Source organism: Dendrobates tinctorius, unplaced genomic scaffold (genome assembly GCF_039654945.1).
Source record: "Dendrobates tinctorius isolate UK_male_01 unplaced genomic scaffold, ASM3965494v1 ptg000509l, whole genome shotgun sequence".
NCBI classification, from domain to species: Eukaryota; Metazoa; Chordata; class Amphibia; order Anura; family Dendrobatidae; genus Dendrobates; species Dendrobates tinctorius.
This window is the reverse complement of record NW_027362168.1, coordinates 248,695-268,712: the sequence shown is the minus strand read 5'-3', so window position 1 is coordinate 268,712 and position 20,018 is coordinate 248,695. Positions and strand designations below refer to the sequence as shown.

At 47.5% G+C, this 20,018-nt stretch overlaps 1 protein-coding gene across 1 annotated transcript in view; it reads right to left on the bottom strand.

Moving 5' to 3' along the window:
• Window positions 1-1,100: 1,100 nt before the first annotated feature.
• LOC141078137 (uncharacterized) overlaps window positions 1,101-20,018 on the bottom strand; it is a 192,143-nt gene continuing 173,225 nt past the window's right edge. Inside the window, exons 10-15 of the mRNA XM_073564968.1 lie at window positions 17,480-17,629; window positions 17,171-17,350; window positions 16,965-17,088; window positions 16,784-16,881; window positions 16,495-16,585; window positions 1,101-2,156 (exon numbers count right to left, since the gene is read on the bottom strand). Of these exons, the coding sequence (XP_073421069.1) occupies window positions 1,306-2,156; window positions 16,495-16,585; window positions 16,784-16,881; window positions 16,965-17,088; window positions 17,171-17,350; window positions 17,480-17,629 (1,494 nt within the window). The 3' untranslated portion in view covers window positions 1,101-1,305. The remainder of the gene's footprint in view (window positions 2,157-16,494; window positions 16,586-16,783; window positions 16,882-16,964; window positions 17,089-17,170; window positions 17,351-17,479; window positions 17,630-20,018) is intronic.

The window sequence follows — 20,018 nt, the reverse complement described above, 5'->3', positions numbered from 1 at the left end:
TTATATAGTCACCATGTGACTAGTGGGCCTGTGTAACTTCAAATGCCAGGGCTGAATTTTAGTCCCAGTCCAGCCCTGTTTAAGGATAAGCGCACAATAAAAGTCAATATTACCGGCTGACAAACAAAAGTCTGTTTTCTTGACCAACCAGAAATCAACACTTAAATTTAAAGCCAACATACAGATAACATCCTATTATTCTTCGTTTGCTAACAAATAGTCATCTGGTTAATTAAGATACAATGCTGTAAGTCTTCACAATGCCAAAAGTAAAAAAAAGTTTTTAAAAATATTAAAAAAAATAAAGTTCAAATCACCCCCCTTTCAAAATAAAACAATAAAAAAATCAAACATACACATTTATCATAGCGGCGTTCAGAATCGCCCGATCTATCAATATAAAAAATAATTAACCCGATCTCTAAATATTGTAATGAGAAAAAATGTCAAAACGCCAGAATTACTACTTTTGACCGCTGCAACATTTCATTAAAATGCAATAAAGGATGACAAAAAAATCGTATCTGCACCAAAATGGCATCCATTAAAAATGTCAGCTCGGCACACAAAAAATAAGCTTTCACCCAAAGTTATTTTTACTGATACAGTGGGTATGGGAAGATTTCAGACTCCTTTAAATTTTTCACTCTTTATTTCATTGCAGCCATTTGGTAAATTCAAATTCATACTATCTATTCCTCACACTGGAGTGGCTTATAAACTTACGAAGTATATAGTTTAAGGTCTGCGATCTGCCAATATGTGGCTAGTTTTCTGACTGTTTCGGATAACATGATACATGAATTTAGGGTTTTTTTTTCCTTTAGTCTCGTTTGAATATAGGTCAATATTAAATAGTCTCTTGATGAGTCGTCTTTGGTGAGGACGATGAAACCTGTAGAAATGAGAGGCTTGGAGAGTGAGCGTGTATACGTCACCTCACCCTATATACTGAACTGTGGGGTACATGTTTTTTCTATTAGTCACCTATTATCTAACCTTCAGGGGGTGAATTATGGGTATAGTTTTACACTTGGAATTAATGAAGTTTAGTTTTATCCTTTTGTCAGCAAACATGAGGAATGACAAGAGACAACCCATTTAAGAAGATTTAATTTTAGTGAAAACTATTCCAACATTAAGAACATAAAAAGGATTCTCCCCTATGTGACATCTCTGATGTTTATTAACAGCTGATTTCCAAGTAAAATATTTCCCACATTAAGAAAATGAAAAAGGTTTCTCCTCTGTGTGACTGCTCTGATGACGATCAAGAAGCGCTTTCTGGTTAAAACATTTCCCACATTAACATGTAAAAGGCTTCTTCCCTGAGTGAGTTCTCTGGTGCCTAACACAATTTGATTTCTTGCTAAAACATTTCCCACATTCTGAACATGAAAAAGGCTTCTCCCCTGTGTGAGTTCTCTGGTGCTTAACGCAATCTGATTTATTGTTAAAACATTTCCCACATTCTGAACATGAAAAAGGCTTCTCCCCTGTGTGGATTCTCTGGTGCTTAACACAATCTGATTTATTGTTAAAACATATCCCACATTCTGAACAGGAAAAAGGCTTCTCCCCTGTGTGAGTTCTTTGGTGGATAACAAAATGTGATTTCTGTGCAAAACATTTCCCACATTCTGAACATGAAAAAGGCTTCTCCTCTGTGTGAGTTCTCTGGTGAGTAACAAAACGCGATTTCCATGTAAAATACTTCCCACATTCTGAACAGGAAAAAGGCTTCTCCCCTGTGTGAGTTCTCTGGTGGTTAACAAAATTTGATTTATGTGCAAAATTTTTCCCACATTCTGAACAGTAAAAAGGTTTCGCTCCTGTGTGAATTCTCTGGTGAGTAATAAAATTTGATTTCCATGTAAAACATTTCCCACATTCTGAACATGAAAATGACTTCTTTGCTTTAGGAGCAGTTTGTTTTTTAATGCCTCTTTTGTGACTTTGATTTTCCTTAGTAGTCGGTAATGAATCAGAAGATGGGACCTGTTTCATAGGATCAGATGACAGATCTTTGCTGTGAATGGATGATGATATATCTGGAGTAATAGCAATCACTTCAGTTGTATCTTGTAGGATCTTAAGATCATCAGATTTAAAAGTTGAAGATGTCAGCTGTCCCTCTGATCTCCTGGTACAGTCATCTGCTAAGACCAAAAAAAAATTATTTTAATAAAATATCGTTGAGTTTTATATTTTTGAACATTTCTACTTAAACTGTCCATAAAAATGGCAAGCTATGTAAAAACTTTAATTATTTACCAAGACAATGACAGTTCACAGTCTAATAGAAAACCTTGTTGGATGAACCAGTAGTGTGTGGTGTTCAACTGTTTGTTCATTCTGCCTCCCAAATATCGAATAAAAAGAAACCAATCAATGTTATGTAGGTGAAAATAATACCAATTCTCATCTCACAAAAAACAAGTCCCCACTCAGGTCCATCATCTGTCAATGGAAAAAGAGGTTCCCACACTATTAGTGGCTCAAAGGCTGTTGAAAAGCAACAAGGTTTCTATAAACCAATCCAGCAAAATCCGCTCTCACTTCGGAGTCTTGCAGTGTGCGCAAACAACATTTAGGATCCCTGTATTTAGCAATATTATAGTGAGAAGAATCCACTTAATTTGCGGTGTCTCCTGGAGCACAATCTGGGCACTATGTGCTGGGTAATAAAATGGCAAATGTCTAATTATCACTCTCCAACATCCACTGAGTGTTAATTTCCGATAAGTGGCTGTGGAGCCAAAATGTTCACTCCTGCTAAGGATTATAACCCTCAGTGAATTAATTTATAAAATGGAATCACTTTATGGGATTTCGACTGTTCTTGTTTCCTGTCATTTAGTTATATTAGGGCATATGCATATGGTGTGTCCAATCTCATCCAGGATCTGTTCCTGCTGTCCAGCTGGAGTAATCTGCTCCCTACTTCAGCCAATTGGAAAGTACCACACCCTACTAAAGCGCAAAGCACATGGCCGGAATCTGCCAGATACAGCGCTGTTCTCCTCTGGTTCAGTCCTCTGTGCTCAGCTTGCGGCTTGTGTATTTGTTTCCTGTTGTGACCGTGGCCCGTCTACTGACTACTCTTGTGTCTTCTGATTCTGTATTCTGTCCTTCTGGTTCTGACCCAGCTACCTGACTATTCTTCTCGCCATCGAACACCACAGAATAGCAGGTAACACCATGGTCCAATCCTAAAGGTCCCTGTGTAAGTCCAGATCCATGTAATGGTGTTAGATGAGCAAGGCAATCCTTGGGATATGGAAAGCAGAGGGTGTTCATGGTGGACATCTTTTGAGCTGCCAGGTGACCATGAACAGTGCTCCCAATACATTCAAAGAAAAAAAAAGGGTGTTTCCAGCTTCCAAATGTACAAAAAAATGTATTAAAGGCATAAGAAGAGAGATAAACGGACATGCCCCATAATGGCGGAAAGCAGAGCAAAGCGTTTCAAACAATACATTCTTTTTGAGCTTGAAAAAGAACGTATTGTTTGAAATGCGTTGCTCTGCTTTCCGCCATTATGGGGCATGTCCGTTTATCTCTGTTCTTATGCCCTTAATACATTTTTTATACATTTGGAAGCTGGAAACCCCCCTTTTTTCTTTGGATGTATCTCACGTTTGGCTTGACTGAAATCCGAGCTTCCATGCACCACTATTAGCCGGGACAGGTGAGCTGGTTACTCTTTTTTCATTATACTCCCAATACATTGTGTCTGCAAACTATTCCAGCTAGATCTGCCTTCATATAGCTAAATGGCGCTCCTTCCCTTCTGAACACTGCCATGTGCCCAGACAGTAGTGTACAACAGTATACAGAGTATAGGGTGAAGCTGGAAAATAATTTGTAAGATCCATTTGTTTTCTATTATCCTTTGTGAAGAATTCCAAACTTGCCACCACATAAAGTGACACACGTCAGATATTAATAATGGGGCCTGATTAGGAACTACTGAAATGATCAAACTCAACAGTCTCCATCAGTAATAAATGAGTAACTAGTGATGAAACCTCTCTGGTGTAATTAGAGTATGGGGCTCGGAGACTTCACAATCTATACTACCCTAAGCTTCAATATTTTCTGTCAGATGAGTTTCAAGAAGAAATATTAGGCATTTAAAGAGAACTGTGTATAAGGCCGGTTTCACACGTCCTGATATTTCCTGTACCGGAGATGTACATGTGTGTAATACTTGTGGCACACGTGTGACAACCATGTCCCGCCCGAGTGCAGCATCAGTATCACATGGACGGCCGGCAGGGAAGAAGCGCTACAGTAAGCGCTGTTCCCCGGCGGTGGGTGCTGAAGACACTCTCATCATTCTCCCCTGATCTGCCGGCGGGGGGAATGATGAGAGTTATATAAAAGTCAGAATGATGACAGCAGGTGGGGGCTTTTGGGACTATTACTCCCATCAATCTACACCTGCGGCTAAGAACAGTGACAGCAGGAGCGGATGATGGGAGTATTCCTCACCCACCGCCGGCGCTATAACTAAATAAATGAATGAAAAAAACGGTGTGGGTTCCCTTGTATTTTCTATAACCAATCTGGAAAACTCACAACTGGGGGCTGCAATCCTCAGCTGTCAGCTTCAGCAAGGCTGGTTATCAAGAATAGAGGGCTCCTGACACTGTTTTTTTTTTAACTATTTAAATAAATAATTTTAAAAAACGGCATGGAGTCCCCCCATTTTTGACAATCAGCCTTGCTACAGCAGACAAGACAACTGGGGGCTGGTATTCTCAGGCTTGTAAGGGGCCATGGATATTGCCCCCCCAGCCTAAAAATAGCAGCCCGCAGCTGCCCGGAAAAGGCACATCTATTAGATGCACCCATTTTGGCGCTTTGCCCGGCTCTTCCCACTTAGATGTTAGTTGAGGATAACTGTGTTTGTTATTTTTGAAAAAGGAAAACTGTTTTGTTTTATTTCTACACAGTGTTCCAAATTATTATGCAAAAAATATTTCCTCATATTTTCTCTAAATTACCTGTATGAATTGCAGTCATTGTTATTTTCCAGTCATCTACTATTCTAGTATAATTGCAATGTTTTTGAACAAACTGCCTATGAAAACAGTATATTTTTTAAAATAATAAACACTCAAAATGCATGTTCCAAATTATTATGCACAGCAGAGTTTTCAACCTTTTTATTTTTATTTTCAGCAAAAAAATGGTGATTTGTGAAATTATAAGCATTATCAGCTTATTACAAAATGAAATCAAACAGTTTTCAAGTCAAAACTTTATTCTAGGTGATGTGACATTTGCACATAGGACCCCTTGTTCGAAAGAAGCTTCTGAACTCTCCCGTCCATTGAATTTGTCAGTTTTTGGATGGTTTGTGCTTCAATTGTTTTGCATGTGGACAGAATCCCCTCCCAGAGCTGTTGCTTAGATGTGAGCTGCCTCCCGCCATCATAGACACTCCTTTTGACGATTCTCCAGAGGTTCTCAATGGGGTTGAGGTCAAGGGAAGATGGTGGCCGCACCATAAGTTTGTCCTCTTTTATGCCCATAGCAGCCAGAGATGCAAATGTGTTATTTGCAGCATGAGACGGTGCATTATCATGCATGAAAATGATCTTGCAGCGGAAAGCACAGTTCTTCCTCTTGAACCATGACAGGAAGTGCTGTGTTTGTGTTTTCATCTTATTTCACCGACAATACATGTTGGGGGCTGTCTATTGCTTTGGGGTCTGCTCTGGGGCAGTTTAGATTTTCCCTTTCTTTCTTTAGGCTTATTTAGTTCTCCAGCCGTGACGAGGCGCCTAGGACCACCGTAGGCACGCTCCATGGCTACTGCTAGTTGTGTGGATAGGATCAGGGGTCTGCAATCCGCTAGTTACCAACCTCTCTGGTTTTCTGGGCTTAGCTTGCTTTTTGTTTTTTTCTCCTTGGTGACTCATTCATAACAGATTATGGAGTTCATCTTTACCCCTTCAGGGATCCTAAAGGGGCCGACAATCTCTCTCCCCATGATTCCAGCCCAAAACATTACTCCACCTCCTCCTTGTTGGCACCTTATCCGTGTTTTCATGGGGTGTCCATCAACCAGCCATCCTACACTCCATCCATCTGGACCATCGAGCGTTGCACGGCACTCATCGGTGAACAGAACAGTGTGGAAGTCAATCTTCATGTATCGTTTGGCCCACTTGTGACGAACACAGGCTGTAGAGGAGGGGGGGTGGCACTGCTCTGTGTGTGTGTGAAGGGAGGAGGGATGAAGCTGCAGAGCTAGCAGCCTGGATTGTCATATCTGCCGGATCTTTCTGGAAAGTTACAACAGAAAACATCATATTTTGTGGACAAAACCCCATACCTCACAGACATTGTACATCACACCTCCCCCCTTAAGAGGGCGCTAAGGAGGCATTACCTCTCGGTAATCGGCCATGCGCACCTCAGCGGGTTCGCCCTGGCGGGACAACCCATCGGCATTGCCGTTTTCACTGCCCTTCCTGTGTTTTACAGTGAAGTCGTACTGTTGAAGGGCAAGGCTCCAGCGGAGCAACCTTCCATTGGTTCCGGACACTGTGTGCAACCAGCTCAGAGGGTTGTGGTCAGTTACCACCGTGAAGGCACGCCCGTACAGGTAGGGCTGCAAACGCTGCAGTGCCCACACCATGGCCAGACACTCCTTCTCGATGGTCGAGTATGCCACTTCCCTCGGCAAAAGTTTCCGGCTCAGGCACAACACGGGGTGTTCTTGGTCTCCCGAGTCGACCTGGCTAAGCACAGAACCGAGGCCAAACTCGCTGGCGTCGGTCTGTACCAGAAACGGGCGACTGCTGTTGACTGCTCTCAACACTGGAGAGTTGCACAGGGCTGCTTTCAAAGCTTGGAAAGCCGCCTCACAGTCATCTGTCCAGTTGACTGTTTGGGGTAGCCTCTGCTTGGTGAGGTCAGTCAAGGGTTTGGCAAGGGCGCTATAGTCCTGTACGAACCGCCTATAGTACCCTGCAGTGCCCAAGAAGGACTTCACCTGTTTCTTGGTCCTGGGGGTGGGCCAGGACACGATTGCGTCCACTTTTTCTGGCTCCGGACTCATGGAACCCCCGCCTACCCGGTGCCCCAGGTAGTGGACCTTGTGCATGCCTATCTGGCACTTCCCCGGCTTGATGGTCAGGCCTGCCTGGTGAAGATGCTTGAGCACCTCCTGGAGGTGCTGGAGGTGTTTCTCCAAGGTGGAACTGAAGACGGCAATATCGTCTAAGTACGCCACTGCGTACTCCTCCAGTCTCTCTGGAGGCGTGGGTTCGTATCCCGCCGCTGCCACCAATATGTGACGAACAGCCCACCGCCGTTCGTCCACTTACGGGCGACACTAACGGGGGTCCCGCTGCCACCAAAATGCGACGGACAGCGGACCCTGTGTCACCACTATGTCACAATCCCACCACTGACACCGGTGTATCAGCGGACGGAGGGGCGTGACACAATGCCGGCACACGGCTATCACAGGCGCAGTGGGGCTTATCTTAGTTATCCCACCGCTGCCACCAATATGTGACGAACACAGGCTGTAGAGGAGGGGGGGTGGCACTGCTCTGTGTGTGTGTGAAGGGAGGAGGGATGAAGCTGCAGAGCTAGCAGCCTGGATTGTCATATCTGCCGGATCTTTCTGGAAAGTTACAACAGAAAACATCATATTTTGTGGACAAAACCCCATACCTCACAGACATTGTACATCACACCACTGGAGCCATTTCTGCTTGTGTGCAGTGGATAGAGGTGGTCGACAGGATGGCTTACGCACAGCTGCAAACCTCTGAAGGACCCTGCATCTTGTTGTTTGGCGTTGGAGGCACCAGCAGCTTCAAAAATTTGTCTGCTGCTATGACAAGGCATTTTTGCAGCTGCTCTTTTAACCTGACGCAATTGCCTGTTGGAAAGAGTCCTCAATTTTTCCTTTTCAGCACGCACACGTGTGTGCTGGGAATCCGCTACATACTTCTTGATTGTGCGATGATCACAATGAAGTGTCTTGGCAATGTTGATTGTAGTCAGGACTTGACCTAAATACTCCACAATTTGTTGCTTCTCAGCAGCCGACACATCCTTTTTCTTTCCCATTTTGGCAAAAAATGTAGGCTGCTTAATAATGTGGAACAGCCTTCTTAAGTAGTCTTGCCTTTATTTGGACACACCTGATTTGCACAGGTATCTGCAATTGCTTTCAGTGATATAAAGAGCCCTGACACACATCACCATCAATGAGTTTAAATGACAAACAAAAAAATTCTAACCTTATCACTCCTAAACTCTTTTTGCATAATAATTTGGAACACAGTTTAATAAAATACTTTATTCTGACTGTGTGTTTATTTACCATGTAACTATGGGGTTAGTAATGGATAGACACCTTTCCATTACTAAGCCATGGGCTTGATGTCACCTGACAATACAAAGGTGACATCAACCCTCTAAATATGAACCCCACGTGCCACCACTACAGGGCAAGTGGGAAGATCCGGGCAAAGCATCGGAATTGGAGCATCTAATAGATGTGCCTTTTTCAAGCAGCTGCCGGCTGGTTATTGTTTAATCTGTATTTGTAGTTTTCCGTTAAGGAGATTCTCGTGCTCTGGGGCGGGGCTGTGGTTTGGGCTGTGGGCTGGGCCTTATGTGGTGCTCTGCGTACATATTAATCTGTATTTGCTTATGACACTGACTCCCTCCCTGCAGGTAACACTACTGACAACAGACTGCGCTTGAGGGTGCACCCCCCAACATCCAGCAACAGCACCAGTGACCGCTTACCGCTGCCAGACACCGACCCTACGCAACCGCAGGCAGGAAGCGCTGACCGTACTGTGCAACGCTTGACAGCAAACAGTGTAGAGTGCATGGCTCCCGTCGGAGACTTTGATTTACATCCACGGCTGCGGCCTTAATACCAGAACCCTCCGCCTCATCCGCTGAAACAACAGCCACCGGTACCCGGACACAGAGCAGCCCACCAAAAGGTCCCGGACTCTTCTTCACCGCTAAGAGACAGTGCCTCCGGTACATCCAGGATCGCTTCCTCAATGTGACGCGCCGTCTGCGGCGCCATCGTGGAATCTTCCAACCACCTCCCTTCGGACGACAGAGTCTGATAAGTTGAACCCTACATTTTTTCCTCTCCCGCCGTTAGCAATTCTTTTTTTGTTGTTACCACTGTTGACAGCTGAAGTCAAGCTGTCACTGCATAATATTGAACTTCCACATATTTGTCTGCGCAATACTTCTGTGCATCTTGTATATATTAACTCCCTGCGTGGAGAAAGCGTTGTTATCTTTTTCTCTGGTTATAAAAAGACACCCATTAACACTTGCTCTTCCCCGTTAGTCACTGCATCCAATGCACCTGCTAGTAACCTACAATTGGCTTAGTTGGCAGGATGCAGTCTACCAGCACGGTGGCGGCAGACCAAGGAGTTGGGGACGACCCAAGGTCCAGGATATCATTGGGGGCCATGCTGAATAATCTGCCAAAGTACACCGGTAGTAACACCATGCTGCGGAGCTGGACCAAGCAGATACGGGGCATGATGAGAATGCACCCGATGACCCCTGCTTTAGAGGCTGAGGTGGCCATTATGACCTTAGATGTGGAAGCCCGGGACTCGGTAATTTTACGGATCCCTAGGTAACGCGATACCTTCGGCAAGGTTCTGCAGATCCTAGAGGAGACTCATGGGGACCCAACTGATGTAGAGGAACTGAGGACTCACCTATTCAGCCGTATACAGAGGGAAGGTGAAACTGTGACCCAACATATGAATGCTCTGCAAGAACTTAATACCGCCACTGTTAGAAAGAACAGGGTGGGAGTGGGCCCCATAGACGTAACTTTGCGAGACCTCTTAGTGACTGGACTGCGTGATACCCTGACAAAGCAGGCCTTGCGGGAGCGAGTACGGGTGAATCCTCACCAGACGTTTTCCAAAATAGGGAGTGAGGCGCGCACACGGGAGCAGGAGCAGGGGGTGGCAGTCCCAGTGGGGAAGGCTCAGTGCACTGAAGCATCTGTGAGTGCGGTGGCCAAGCCCCAACGGTTTGAAGAAATGAGAAAAGAACTGCAGGACATAAAAGGAGAGTTGGCGGAAGTTAAGAGAAAGGCTGAAGCTGCTGTGACTCGCTTTGGGGCAGAGCCCTGCCATGATTCCAGAATGTACCGACAACAGCGACCCCTCACCTGTTATGAATATGGGGAAACAGGACACCTGACACGAAAATGTCCATGGCGAGGGAGAAACCAATATCGCTGCCCGTTAAACTAGAGGGCTCTGAGCTGGGGGGACTCTGCTTAGGAGCCAGAACAGATACGGGGGAGTAGTGGAAGTGCCACAAATTTAGTGTCTACGTGCCCGCTGATCTGGGCAGAATTCGAGGGGCGTGCTGCGCAATGTTTGGTGGATACAGTGTCCCAAGTGACTACCATGCCTGAGGCCTATTTCTGGCAACACTTCCCTGAAGCTATGAGACCTGAATGGGGAACCGTGATAAAATTGATGGTTGCCAATCCCGGTTGCAGGGGTAGCTTGGATGCAGATTTCTCTCTGTCGCAAAGACCTAGGACGGAGGGGTGTGGTGCTGACTCAAGGGGAGGAGACCCATGAACATACAGTCACGTTAGGGATGTATATGCTAAAAAAGTTCGGAAGTCTCCTTTTCAATGAGCCCTCCCAAGAAATCCTGAAGCAATGGAGCTCCCACACCCCCCTCAGAGGAAAATCTTCCAACAGCTGGTGCGGGTAGCCCAAGCACAGAAGTCGTGCCGAGAGGGAGAAGTGCTGGGGAAAGTGATTGCACCCTCGTCAGCGAAGCTCGTGTTACTACCCGGACAAACATTAATCTCTCTGCCCGTCTGGGGTCGCATTCCCTTGGAAGGGGTGGAGATACAGATTGAGCCTTCTTTCTCGGAGCAGTTACCCTCGGGATTCTTGGTAGCCTGCTCTTTGGCTACAGTAAGAGGCGGGGCTGTTCCCGTTCGGTGTGTAAACCTAGAAGATCGAGATATCACCTTGTGGCCCCAAAGTGAAGTGGCCAAGGTAATGGGTTTGACTGAAGACATTCTGCCCTCCCAGATACTGCAACTGGAAGCTTGTTGGGGGAACCCCTAGACAGTGACAGTGATTTTAACCATGGCTACAGAGCCGGAACCTACCCTAGAGGGGCAAGTAATCCTGGAGCAGATGCGGGCTGAGCTCTCGGAGCTCACTCCGTCTCAGGTGCAGCAAGTAAAAAACTTCTTGGGACGATATAGAGAGGTGTTTGCCCGTCATGAGGATGATTTCGGTTGTACCAAGGCCATTACTCACGAAATTCCAACTGGAGACTCCGCACCCATTGGGGAACGTTACCAGCAAATTCCCCCACAGCTGTATCAGGAGGTGAAGACGATGTTGGGACAGATGTTGCAAAAGGTTGTCAACCGAGAGAGCAAAGCCTATGGGCAGTTCCAATCTTTCTAGTGAGGAAAAAGGACGGCACTCTGCGTTTCTGCGTGGATTATCGAAAGCTTAATGCCTGTACCATAAGGGATTCATATCCGCTTCCCTGCATTAAAGAGTCCCTGTCTGCTCTAGGAAGAGCAAAGTACTTCTCCACGCTCGACCTGGCCAGCGGATACTGGCAGGTGCCCATGTCAGATCAGGATCGGGCAAAGACAGTTTTCATACTACCCATGGGGTTATTTCAGTTCAATCGAATGCCCTTCGGCTTGGCCGATGCCCCCGGGACGTTCCAACGGCTGATGGAGAGATGCCTGGGTGACCTGAACTTTGAAGCTACCTTGATCTACCTGGATGACATCATGATAATGTGTGCAAACTGTAAAGCGCTGCGGAATATGTTAGCGCTATATAAAAATAAAGATTATTATTATTATTGTGTATGCGGCTTCATTTGAAGAACATCTATGACGCAGAGAGCAGATACTCAGTCGTCTCCAGAAACACGGATTAAAAGTAAAGCCACAGAAATGCCATCTATTTCATACCCAGATCAAGTACCTGGGGCATGTAGTCTCAGCAGAAGGCGTGAGGCCATCACGGGAAAGATCGCAGTCATACAGGACTGGCCTACTCCAGAAATGGTGAAGGATGTTCATGCATTCTTTGGCTTGACAGAATACTACCGTCGATTTGTGAAGAACTTTGCCCACCGAGCCCAGCCACTGCTGGATTTATTGAAAGGGGCACCGTCCAGTGCAAAGAGTTGGAAGATCCACTGGCAAGAACCGCAAGAGAAGACTTTTCAAGATCTCAAGAAGGCATTAAGCGAAGCCCGTCTTGGCTTACACGGAATTTACTCAACCGTTTATTCTCCACACTGATGGGAGTTTGCGCGGACTGGGAGCTGTGTTGTCTCAGGTGCAGGGCAGACGAGAGATGGTGATCGCATACGCTAGTCGGTCCTTTCACGATTCCAAACGTAATCCTGACAACTACAGCTCCTTTAAGTTGGAGCTGCTCGCGTTGGTGTGGGCTATGACGGAGAGGTTTGCGGAATATTTGTCGAAGTCATAGTACGCATGGACTTCAACCCATTGGCGCATCTAGAAAATGCCAAATTATGGGCATGAGAACAGCGATGGGTGGCCAGAATGGCCAATTTAGGTATAAAATCGCCTACAAGAGAGGAGTGGAGAACAGCCATGCCGACTCTCTTTCCAGTATCCGCCATTCTGCCCCCGGACTGAGCAGAGATGAGGAGTTGGAAAATGAAGAGATTCCATGTTTCATGGAGCCCGCCAGGACTGTAGTGGCGACGCAGGAACAGCTGCGAGCTAAGACAACGGAAGGCATTTTGGGGCTGTCTAGGGACAAATGGGTTCAGTTACAGCAGAAAAATATGGAGCTCACCCTACTGCGATGGTGTGTAACTCAAGGAAGACTTCCCAGTACAGCCCAGAGGGGTGCTCTCTCCCCCGGAACCCTCTGGATTCTTCGCCAGTGGGAGTGACCGCAGATGAAGAACGGGCTATTATATCGGAAGATACAGCTCCAGACGGAGCTGGCTGCCACATGGCAAGTAGTAACACCTGAAACCCTACTTCCTGAAATTGCCCGTGAAGCACATGAAGGAGGAGCACATTTTGGCCCGGAGTAAACTTTCCGGTGGTTACAATGATTCATCTACCACCCTCGACTGCGGACAGAGGTTGAGAAGGCCTGCAGGAAATGCCGGCAGTGTGAACTGGCGAAGCCGCCTGAGCAAAGGGCTCCTGGCCAAACCATAGTGACATCCGCCCCCTGGAACTCCGGATGATAGATTATCACACCATTGGCCCAGCTCACCAGGGTGACGACTTCACACAGTTTGCCGTGGTGACTCCCACTCGTCACCAAACCGCAGAGTCCGCCGCTTACGCCATCTGTAAGAATTTTATTCAGATCTACGGCTGTCCCAAATGGATTCATTCGGATCGAGGTATCTGCTTCTTGGGGAAGATAATGGAGCAGTTGCATCGTCTGTATGGCATAGACATGTCTCAGACAACCCGTACCACCCGCAGCTTGTGAGAGATTCAATCGGACTCTGATTCAAATGCTTCGAACCCTAGAGGAAGACCGAAAAGCCCGTTGTCCTGAATATGTCTCCGAACTGGTTTGGGTGTACAATAATTGTGTACATCGAGTTACTGGCTACACCCTGCTGTTCAGTCGTGAAGGAAAAGAGATCACCGAGCTGGAGTTGGATCCTGAAGAAAAATATCCAGTCCAGGAGAGGACTGGAGAGATCACCGGCATTGTTTACAGACACTGCATCGGCTGGTGCAAACAAGACTACGGGAGCTAGAACACTCAGTCAGGCCCCTTGCCAGGCAGCTGAGCTTCAAGTAGGAGATCGAGTACTGGTGAGAGAGAAATGTCCTCAAAACAAACTGGAACACCGTTGGGAGAAGGAACCTTATCGGGTGAAGTGACGAGTCAGTTCTGAGGGACCTGTTTACGAAATCCAGAGACCCTGTTACGAAGTCTAGAGACCCGATTTGACCAAAGGAGGTTCCTGAGGCCCTGGAGCCGACTCTAGCAGTTCTAGAAGAAAAAGAGGAAGAGGACGTCCTCACACCAAGTGACGGCCCTCCAGAAGAGTACATCTCTGGATCCCCCATCATACCTTCGGATTCCACCTCCCCAGAGAGCTCCACTACTCCTCCCAGCTTAAGACGCTCCGAATGGTCAACAGCTGGCAACCCCCCCGAACGTTATAAGCAAGACTAATTCGTATGGCAGAAGCGAATCCAGAGAAGGTGAAAGTTTTCTAACGCTCCCCGCAAATCTTCACCCGTGGAATGGCGAGCAAAAAGAGTGGGGGGATGTAGGAGGAAGGACCGGAACAATAAAGGCAACAGTGTCTCTGGGCCGATACCATTGGGATTGCCACTAGTGTTGAAGGGGGACAGAGAACATGAGCGGGACAGACCTGTGACCTTTGCTGCAGGGCGGGTCTGATATAAAAAGGGGGGTGCGCGGGAACCTGGGGTCTCTGGCCGGAAGACAGGAGGTGCAGCAGGGGAAGGTTTGCTCCCTACCTGCGGGTAACACTACTGATGGCAGACTGTGCTTGAGTGCGCACCCCCAACATCCAGCAACAGCACCAGTGACCGCTTACCGCTGCCGGACGTCGACCCTACGCGACCACAGGCAGGAAGCACTGACCGTACTGTGCAACGCTTGACAGCTGACAGTGTAGAGTGCATGGCTCCCGTCGGAGACTTTGACATTACAGCCGCGGCTGCGGCCTTGATACCGGAACCCTCCGCCTCATCCGCTGAAACAACAGCCACCGGTACCCGGACATACAGCAGCCCACCAAAAGGTCCTAGACTCTTCTTCACCGCTAAGAGACAGTGCCTCCGGTACATCCAGGACCCCTTCCTCAATGTGACGCGCCGTCTGCAGCGCCATCGTGGGATCTTCCAACTACCTCCCTCCAGATGACAGAGTCTGATAAGTTGAACCCTACGTATTTGTCCGCGCAATACTTCTGTGCATCTTGTATATATTAACTCCCTGCGTGGAGAAAGCGTTGTTATCTTTTTCTCTGGTTACATAAAGACACCCGTTAACACTTGCTCTGCCTCCTGCTCGTTACTGCATCCATCGCACCTGCTGGTAACCTACAGCCCCATCTTGTCCTGGTATGCAGGGCCCCACACTTATAAGTGGCCCCCACCCCCATTCCTATCCTGGTATGCATGGCCCCATCAGAAAACATTAAAAAAACAAACCATTACACTTACCTATACGGCGCTCCCTTGCAGCTTCCTGCCCCAGTGCCAGCAACTGCTTTATGCTTGTAAGCAGCGCTGAGAACAGTGAGTATTCATGAATATTTATTTCTCTTAAGTAGCGGCACACGTGATCGCCGGTAGCAGCAGGAAGCCGGTGGCTGACACTGTGTGCTACTGAAGAGCAAAGAATACTCACTGCCCTTTATGTGCACAGTCCTGGCATCTGTGCTCTGCTTGTGAGCAGCACATGACATCCCTGCCATGTGCTGCTTACAAGCATATAGCAGTTGCTGGCACCGGAGCAGGACGCGAGGGAGCGCGGGGTAGGTAAGTGTAATGGTTTGTATTTTTCATGATTTCTGATGGAGCCATGCATACCAGGATAGGGATGGGGGGGGTGTGCCAATTATAAGGATGAGGCCATGCATACCAAGACCGGGGTTGGGGGGTAATCAGATCAAGATACTATTATTAAAGAGAAATGAATATCCATTGCTCTCCAAGCCCATTGGCGTGGAATGCAGTGAATATTCATTTCTCTTTAGCAGCGGAAACAGGAGTTAGCCGCAGCCACCTGCTCCAGCCTCCTGTGACCCGCTGCTCCGCCGATGCCGTTCCCCCACCTACCCACCACAGCCAGAGCCGGTACATCCGGATAATAAGACACCCCCCCATTTTCTTCAAGCATCTTATAGTCTGAAAATTACGGTAGTTTAGTTGAAAAATGAGGATAAAGGGAGATTAGTTATTGTACAGAAATTAACACTTGGCCTCACTGCAGATTTAATGTTGTCGCTCATAAAAGCAAAGTTTGACCAGAAAGACTGGACCTGGTCTTGTAGAGACCATGAGATATTCAGCAGCAGAGAAGGGAGAGAAGATTCATCCGATAAGATCTCAGGGTTCTAGGAAGCCAACAGCATCATTACCCTCCGCTTTCTCTTACAGGCCCAGCATAAGATTCTTCTTCAAGTGATTTTCTAACCTGTCAGCACATTCTACGTACGCTGTCATTTGACTTCCAGGGAGTAGGTGGATCCTCCAGGTTGTAATTAGTTCTATAGAAAAGGGCTTTCAATGCCCAAAGTCATTTGAACAGTTTTGGGTGAAGGAAAATGTGTTGTAGAGAAAAAATGGTGATCATGGTAATACAGCCGGACTACACCACCGATAAAGCAGCCACAGCCGGTGACCGAGAAGAATCTGTGACTTCTCTGCATTCAGTGGTTACTACTCACCTGGGTGGTCATGTGTGGGAATCTCCTCTTTACACCGCTCATCATCTCTAACATATGTCTCTGTAGTGTTAATATGGGTCAGATCTTCACCCTGAAACAAATATTGTAAAAGTCACCGACAGATGGAGAAGTCCCATCTATGATCAGCTCTAATCCTGCCATCTCCACCGTTCTCATTACACAAGTATAAAACATATAATACTGGTAGATACAGCAAGACTGAGCACAAGACCTTCACAGCCGTCTACACATCATAGGGGAGATCTCCTGACACCTTCTCTCCATCTACCTGATGATCCTGAGGAGCACTGGGATCTTCTTGGTTACAGTCCTGTGGAAGAAGAGGACGGGGACATCTCTCTGGTGTTGTCTTCTTACTGGATAGATCTGGAGGAAACACATACAGGAACTGAATTCATTCTCTACATACAGATAATTATAGGCCGTGTGTATTTAGTCCTGTCTATTACCTGGTGATGTGAGGGGCTGGGGAACCTCCATTATGACGTTCTTGTACAGATCTCTGTGTCCTTCTACATACTCCCACTCCTCCATGGAGAAATAGACAGCGACATCCTGACACCTTATAGGAACCTGACACATACAATGATACCGTCATCCCCCGATCCCTTCATAGTGTTACTGTATAATGTCCCAGCATTCCCAGCAGTGTCACCTCTCCAGTCAGCAGCTCAATCATCTTGTAGATGAGTTCTAGGATCTTCTGGTCATTGATGTCCTCATGGATCAGGGGGTGAGGTGGAGGCCTCGTGATTGGGCTCAGGGGTCTTCCCCATCCCTCAGACACAGGGTCCTGACAGCGATCACTAGAGGTCTTCTTCAGCACTGTGTAATCCTGGTTATGGAGAGACACATTAATAAATCTCACTCCAGACATTTCCAGAGTCCTCACCTCTCCAGTTCTGTCCATCTGTTATTCCCATAGATAAGAATGATGTAATGTGACGTCATCAGAATCTCTCACCTCTCCAGTGAGACGGAAGAGGATCTCTAGGGTGAGGTGTAACATCCTCTCCGCCATCTTGTCTCTGTCCATATCCATCCTTGATGGGTAAATCAGGAAAATTCTCTTCTGTAGAAGATCTTCACTGAGAGGATCCGATATTGTAGAGACCTGATTGAGAAGATGATCCGATGTAACATCATAAGAATCCTGTGTAATAATACAATTACTGGAGATAATAAGGGAAACATATGAGGAGATTTATTATCTTACAGGGTTTAGTTTTCTTCCCTGACATCTACTAATAAAACCTATATATTTAGGCCACAGACAACAAGCAGTTTCCTCCTCGGAGTCGGCAGCTGAACACGTTCCTCATAGACTCATCTTCCATAACGCTAATTCTCGTCTCATTACCGACACTGGAATCGGCATTAGCAATACTGCAGGAGATATTCATTACACGCGACATGAGAAATAACTCCTTCATGATGAGGACGACATCTTCATCTTCTACTGCGGCTCTAGAGACAGATGTGGCCAGAGTCGGTCACTGCCTCCATCCCCACCGGCCGTCTATATGAAGGTTTCCCGTCTTCCCCGCACTGGAATCTTCTATCACGTTAGATCTCAGCTCTGAGTCACACACAGAAGTTTGAGGCTTTTAGAAAAGATTTTTAGTTTCCACAAACACAACGGACAGAAATGATCTGATCCCAAAGTCTCCATGTACAGTGATTTATGGGGATTATTTCTGGCCTTAGACTTTCCTATATTACAAGATGGATGTGAAGACTTTTCTGCCCAATGATGATATAACTATTCTCGGAGTGACGCCTTTATAACCAGATAATAGTATGTTTGCAGCTTGCAGAGCACAGCGGCTCCTTCTTCAGGCAGCTGTAACAATCCAGTCTCTCTCTCAGCACTGACAGCTTCTATGGCTGCTCTGGGGAGAAAACTATTTATTTGTGGTAAAATGTAATTATTTTTTCCTCATCGCCCAATGGTATAAAATTCTGGGACACAGATGAGTAATTGAGAGGTGGCCGGTGTAACATGGCGCCTCTTATTGGGGGCTCTGATAATGTGACCCCCTAACACCATAAGAGCAGACTCTGCCCGGTCAGACGGCGCTCCTTCCCTCCTGAGGAGTGTCCGGCCCCTTATGGGGTATCGGCGCTCAGGGGAAATTGTGGAACAAGTGGTTTCTGTTTTCTCCTCTTCTCCCGTGTGATAATTACAGACTTGGGGACAGAGCGACATTTTAGTGGGAACATTTCATTCCTCCGCTCAATGTTACACAATTCTGTGACCCCCTGAGGGTTAATAATCCTCCCTGCCCCCTAGATGAGCCCCCCAGAGGTGGAGGGGGTAACATGGGGCCACTTGTGGGGTCTCTGCTGTTCTGGTGTCAGAGCTCTTCACAGGTCACACGGCGTCCGCCGTCTATCCCAGCCACAATGGCGCCCCTTCCCTCCCGAGCCTGTGGGGTATCGGCCCTCAGGAGACACGGCGCACTATGCGGCCTCAGCGCTCCTGTCACCTTTAGGACAATGATACATTTGGGGGGAAAGTCACATTTCTGTGAGGAAAACAGTAAAATTGTCATTTCTTCCTTCCACATTGCTGAAATTCCTGTCACACTGTCCGAATTCAGAGATTGTCCTGTCAGAAAGGAGAAGACAGGGAGCGAAAGGGTTAATAGGACTCACAGGAGGAACCCACCCAGAAAGCAGAAGGTCCAGGAGTGTCTGCCACATATATGGCTGCTCTGTGCACAGGACCTGTGATGAGGTCACAGGAGGGGAGGAGTCAGGGGTCACATGATCAGGGGCCTCAGTGTGTGCAGGACTCTGCTGTGCTGGTTGTCATGGTGCTGGATGAGGGGAAGTTTCTGTGTGGGGTCAGGAGGGGTTTACAGGGGGGATGTAGCAGAGCCGTGTGTGTACAAGGTGTACGGAGCAGAGCCGTGTGTGTACAAGGTGTACGGAGCGGAGCCGTGTGTGTACGAGGTGTACGGAGCCGTGTGTGTACGAGGTGTACGGAGCGGAGCCGTGTGTGTACGAGGTGTACGGAGCGGAGCCGTGTGTGTACGAGGTGTACGGAGCGGAGCCGTGTGTGTATGAGGTGTACGGAGCGGAGCCGAGTGTGTATGAGGTGTACGGAGCGGAGCCGTGTGTGTGCGAGGTGTACGGAGCGGAGCCGTGTGTGTACGAGGTGTACGGAGTGGAGCCGTGTGTGTACGAGGTGTACGGAGCGGAGCCGCGTGTGTACGAGGTGTACGGAGCGGAGCCGTGTGTGTACGAGGTGTACGGAGCTGAGCTGTGTGTGTACGAGGTGTACGGAGCGGAGCCGTGTGTGTACGAGGTGTACGGAGCGGAGCCCTGTGTGTACGATGTGTATGAAGCGGAGCTGTGTGTGTACGAGGTGTACGGAGTGGAGCCGTGTGTGTACGAGGTGTACGGAGCGGAGCCGTGTGTGTACGAGGTGTACGGAGCGGTGCCGTGTGTGTACGAGGTGTACGGAGCGGAGCCGTGTGTGTACGAGGTGTACGGAG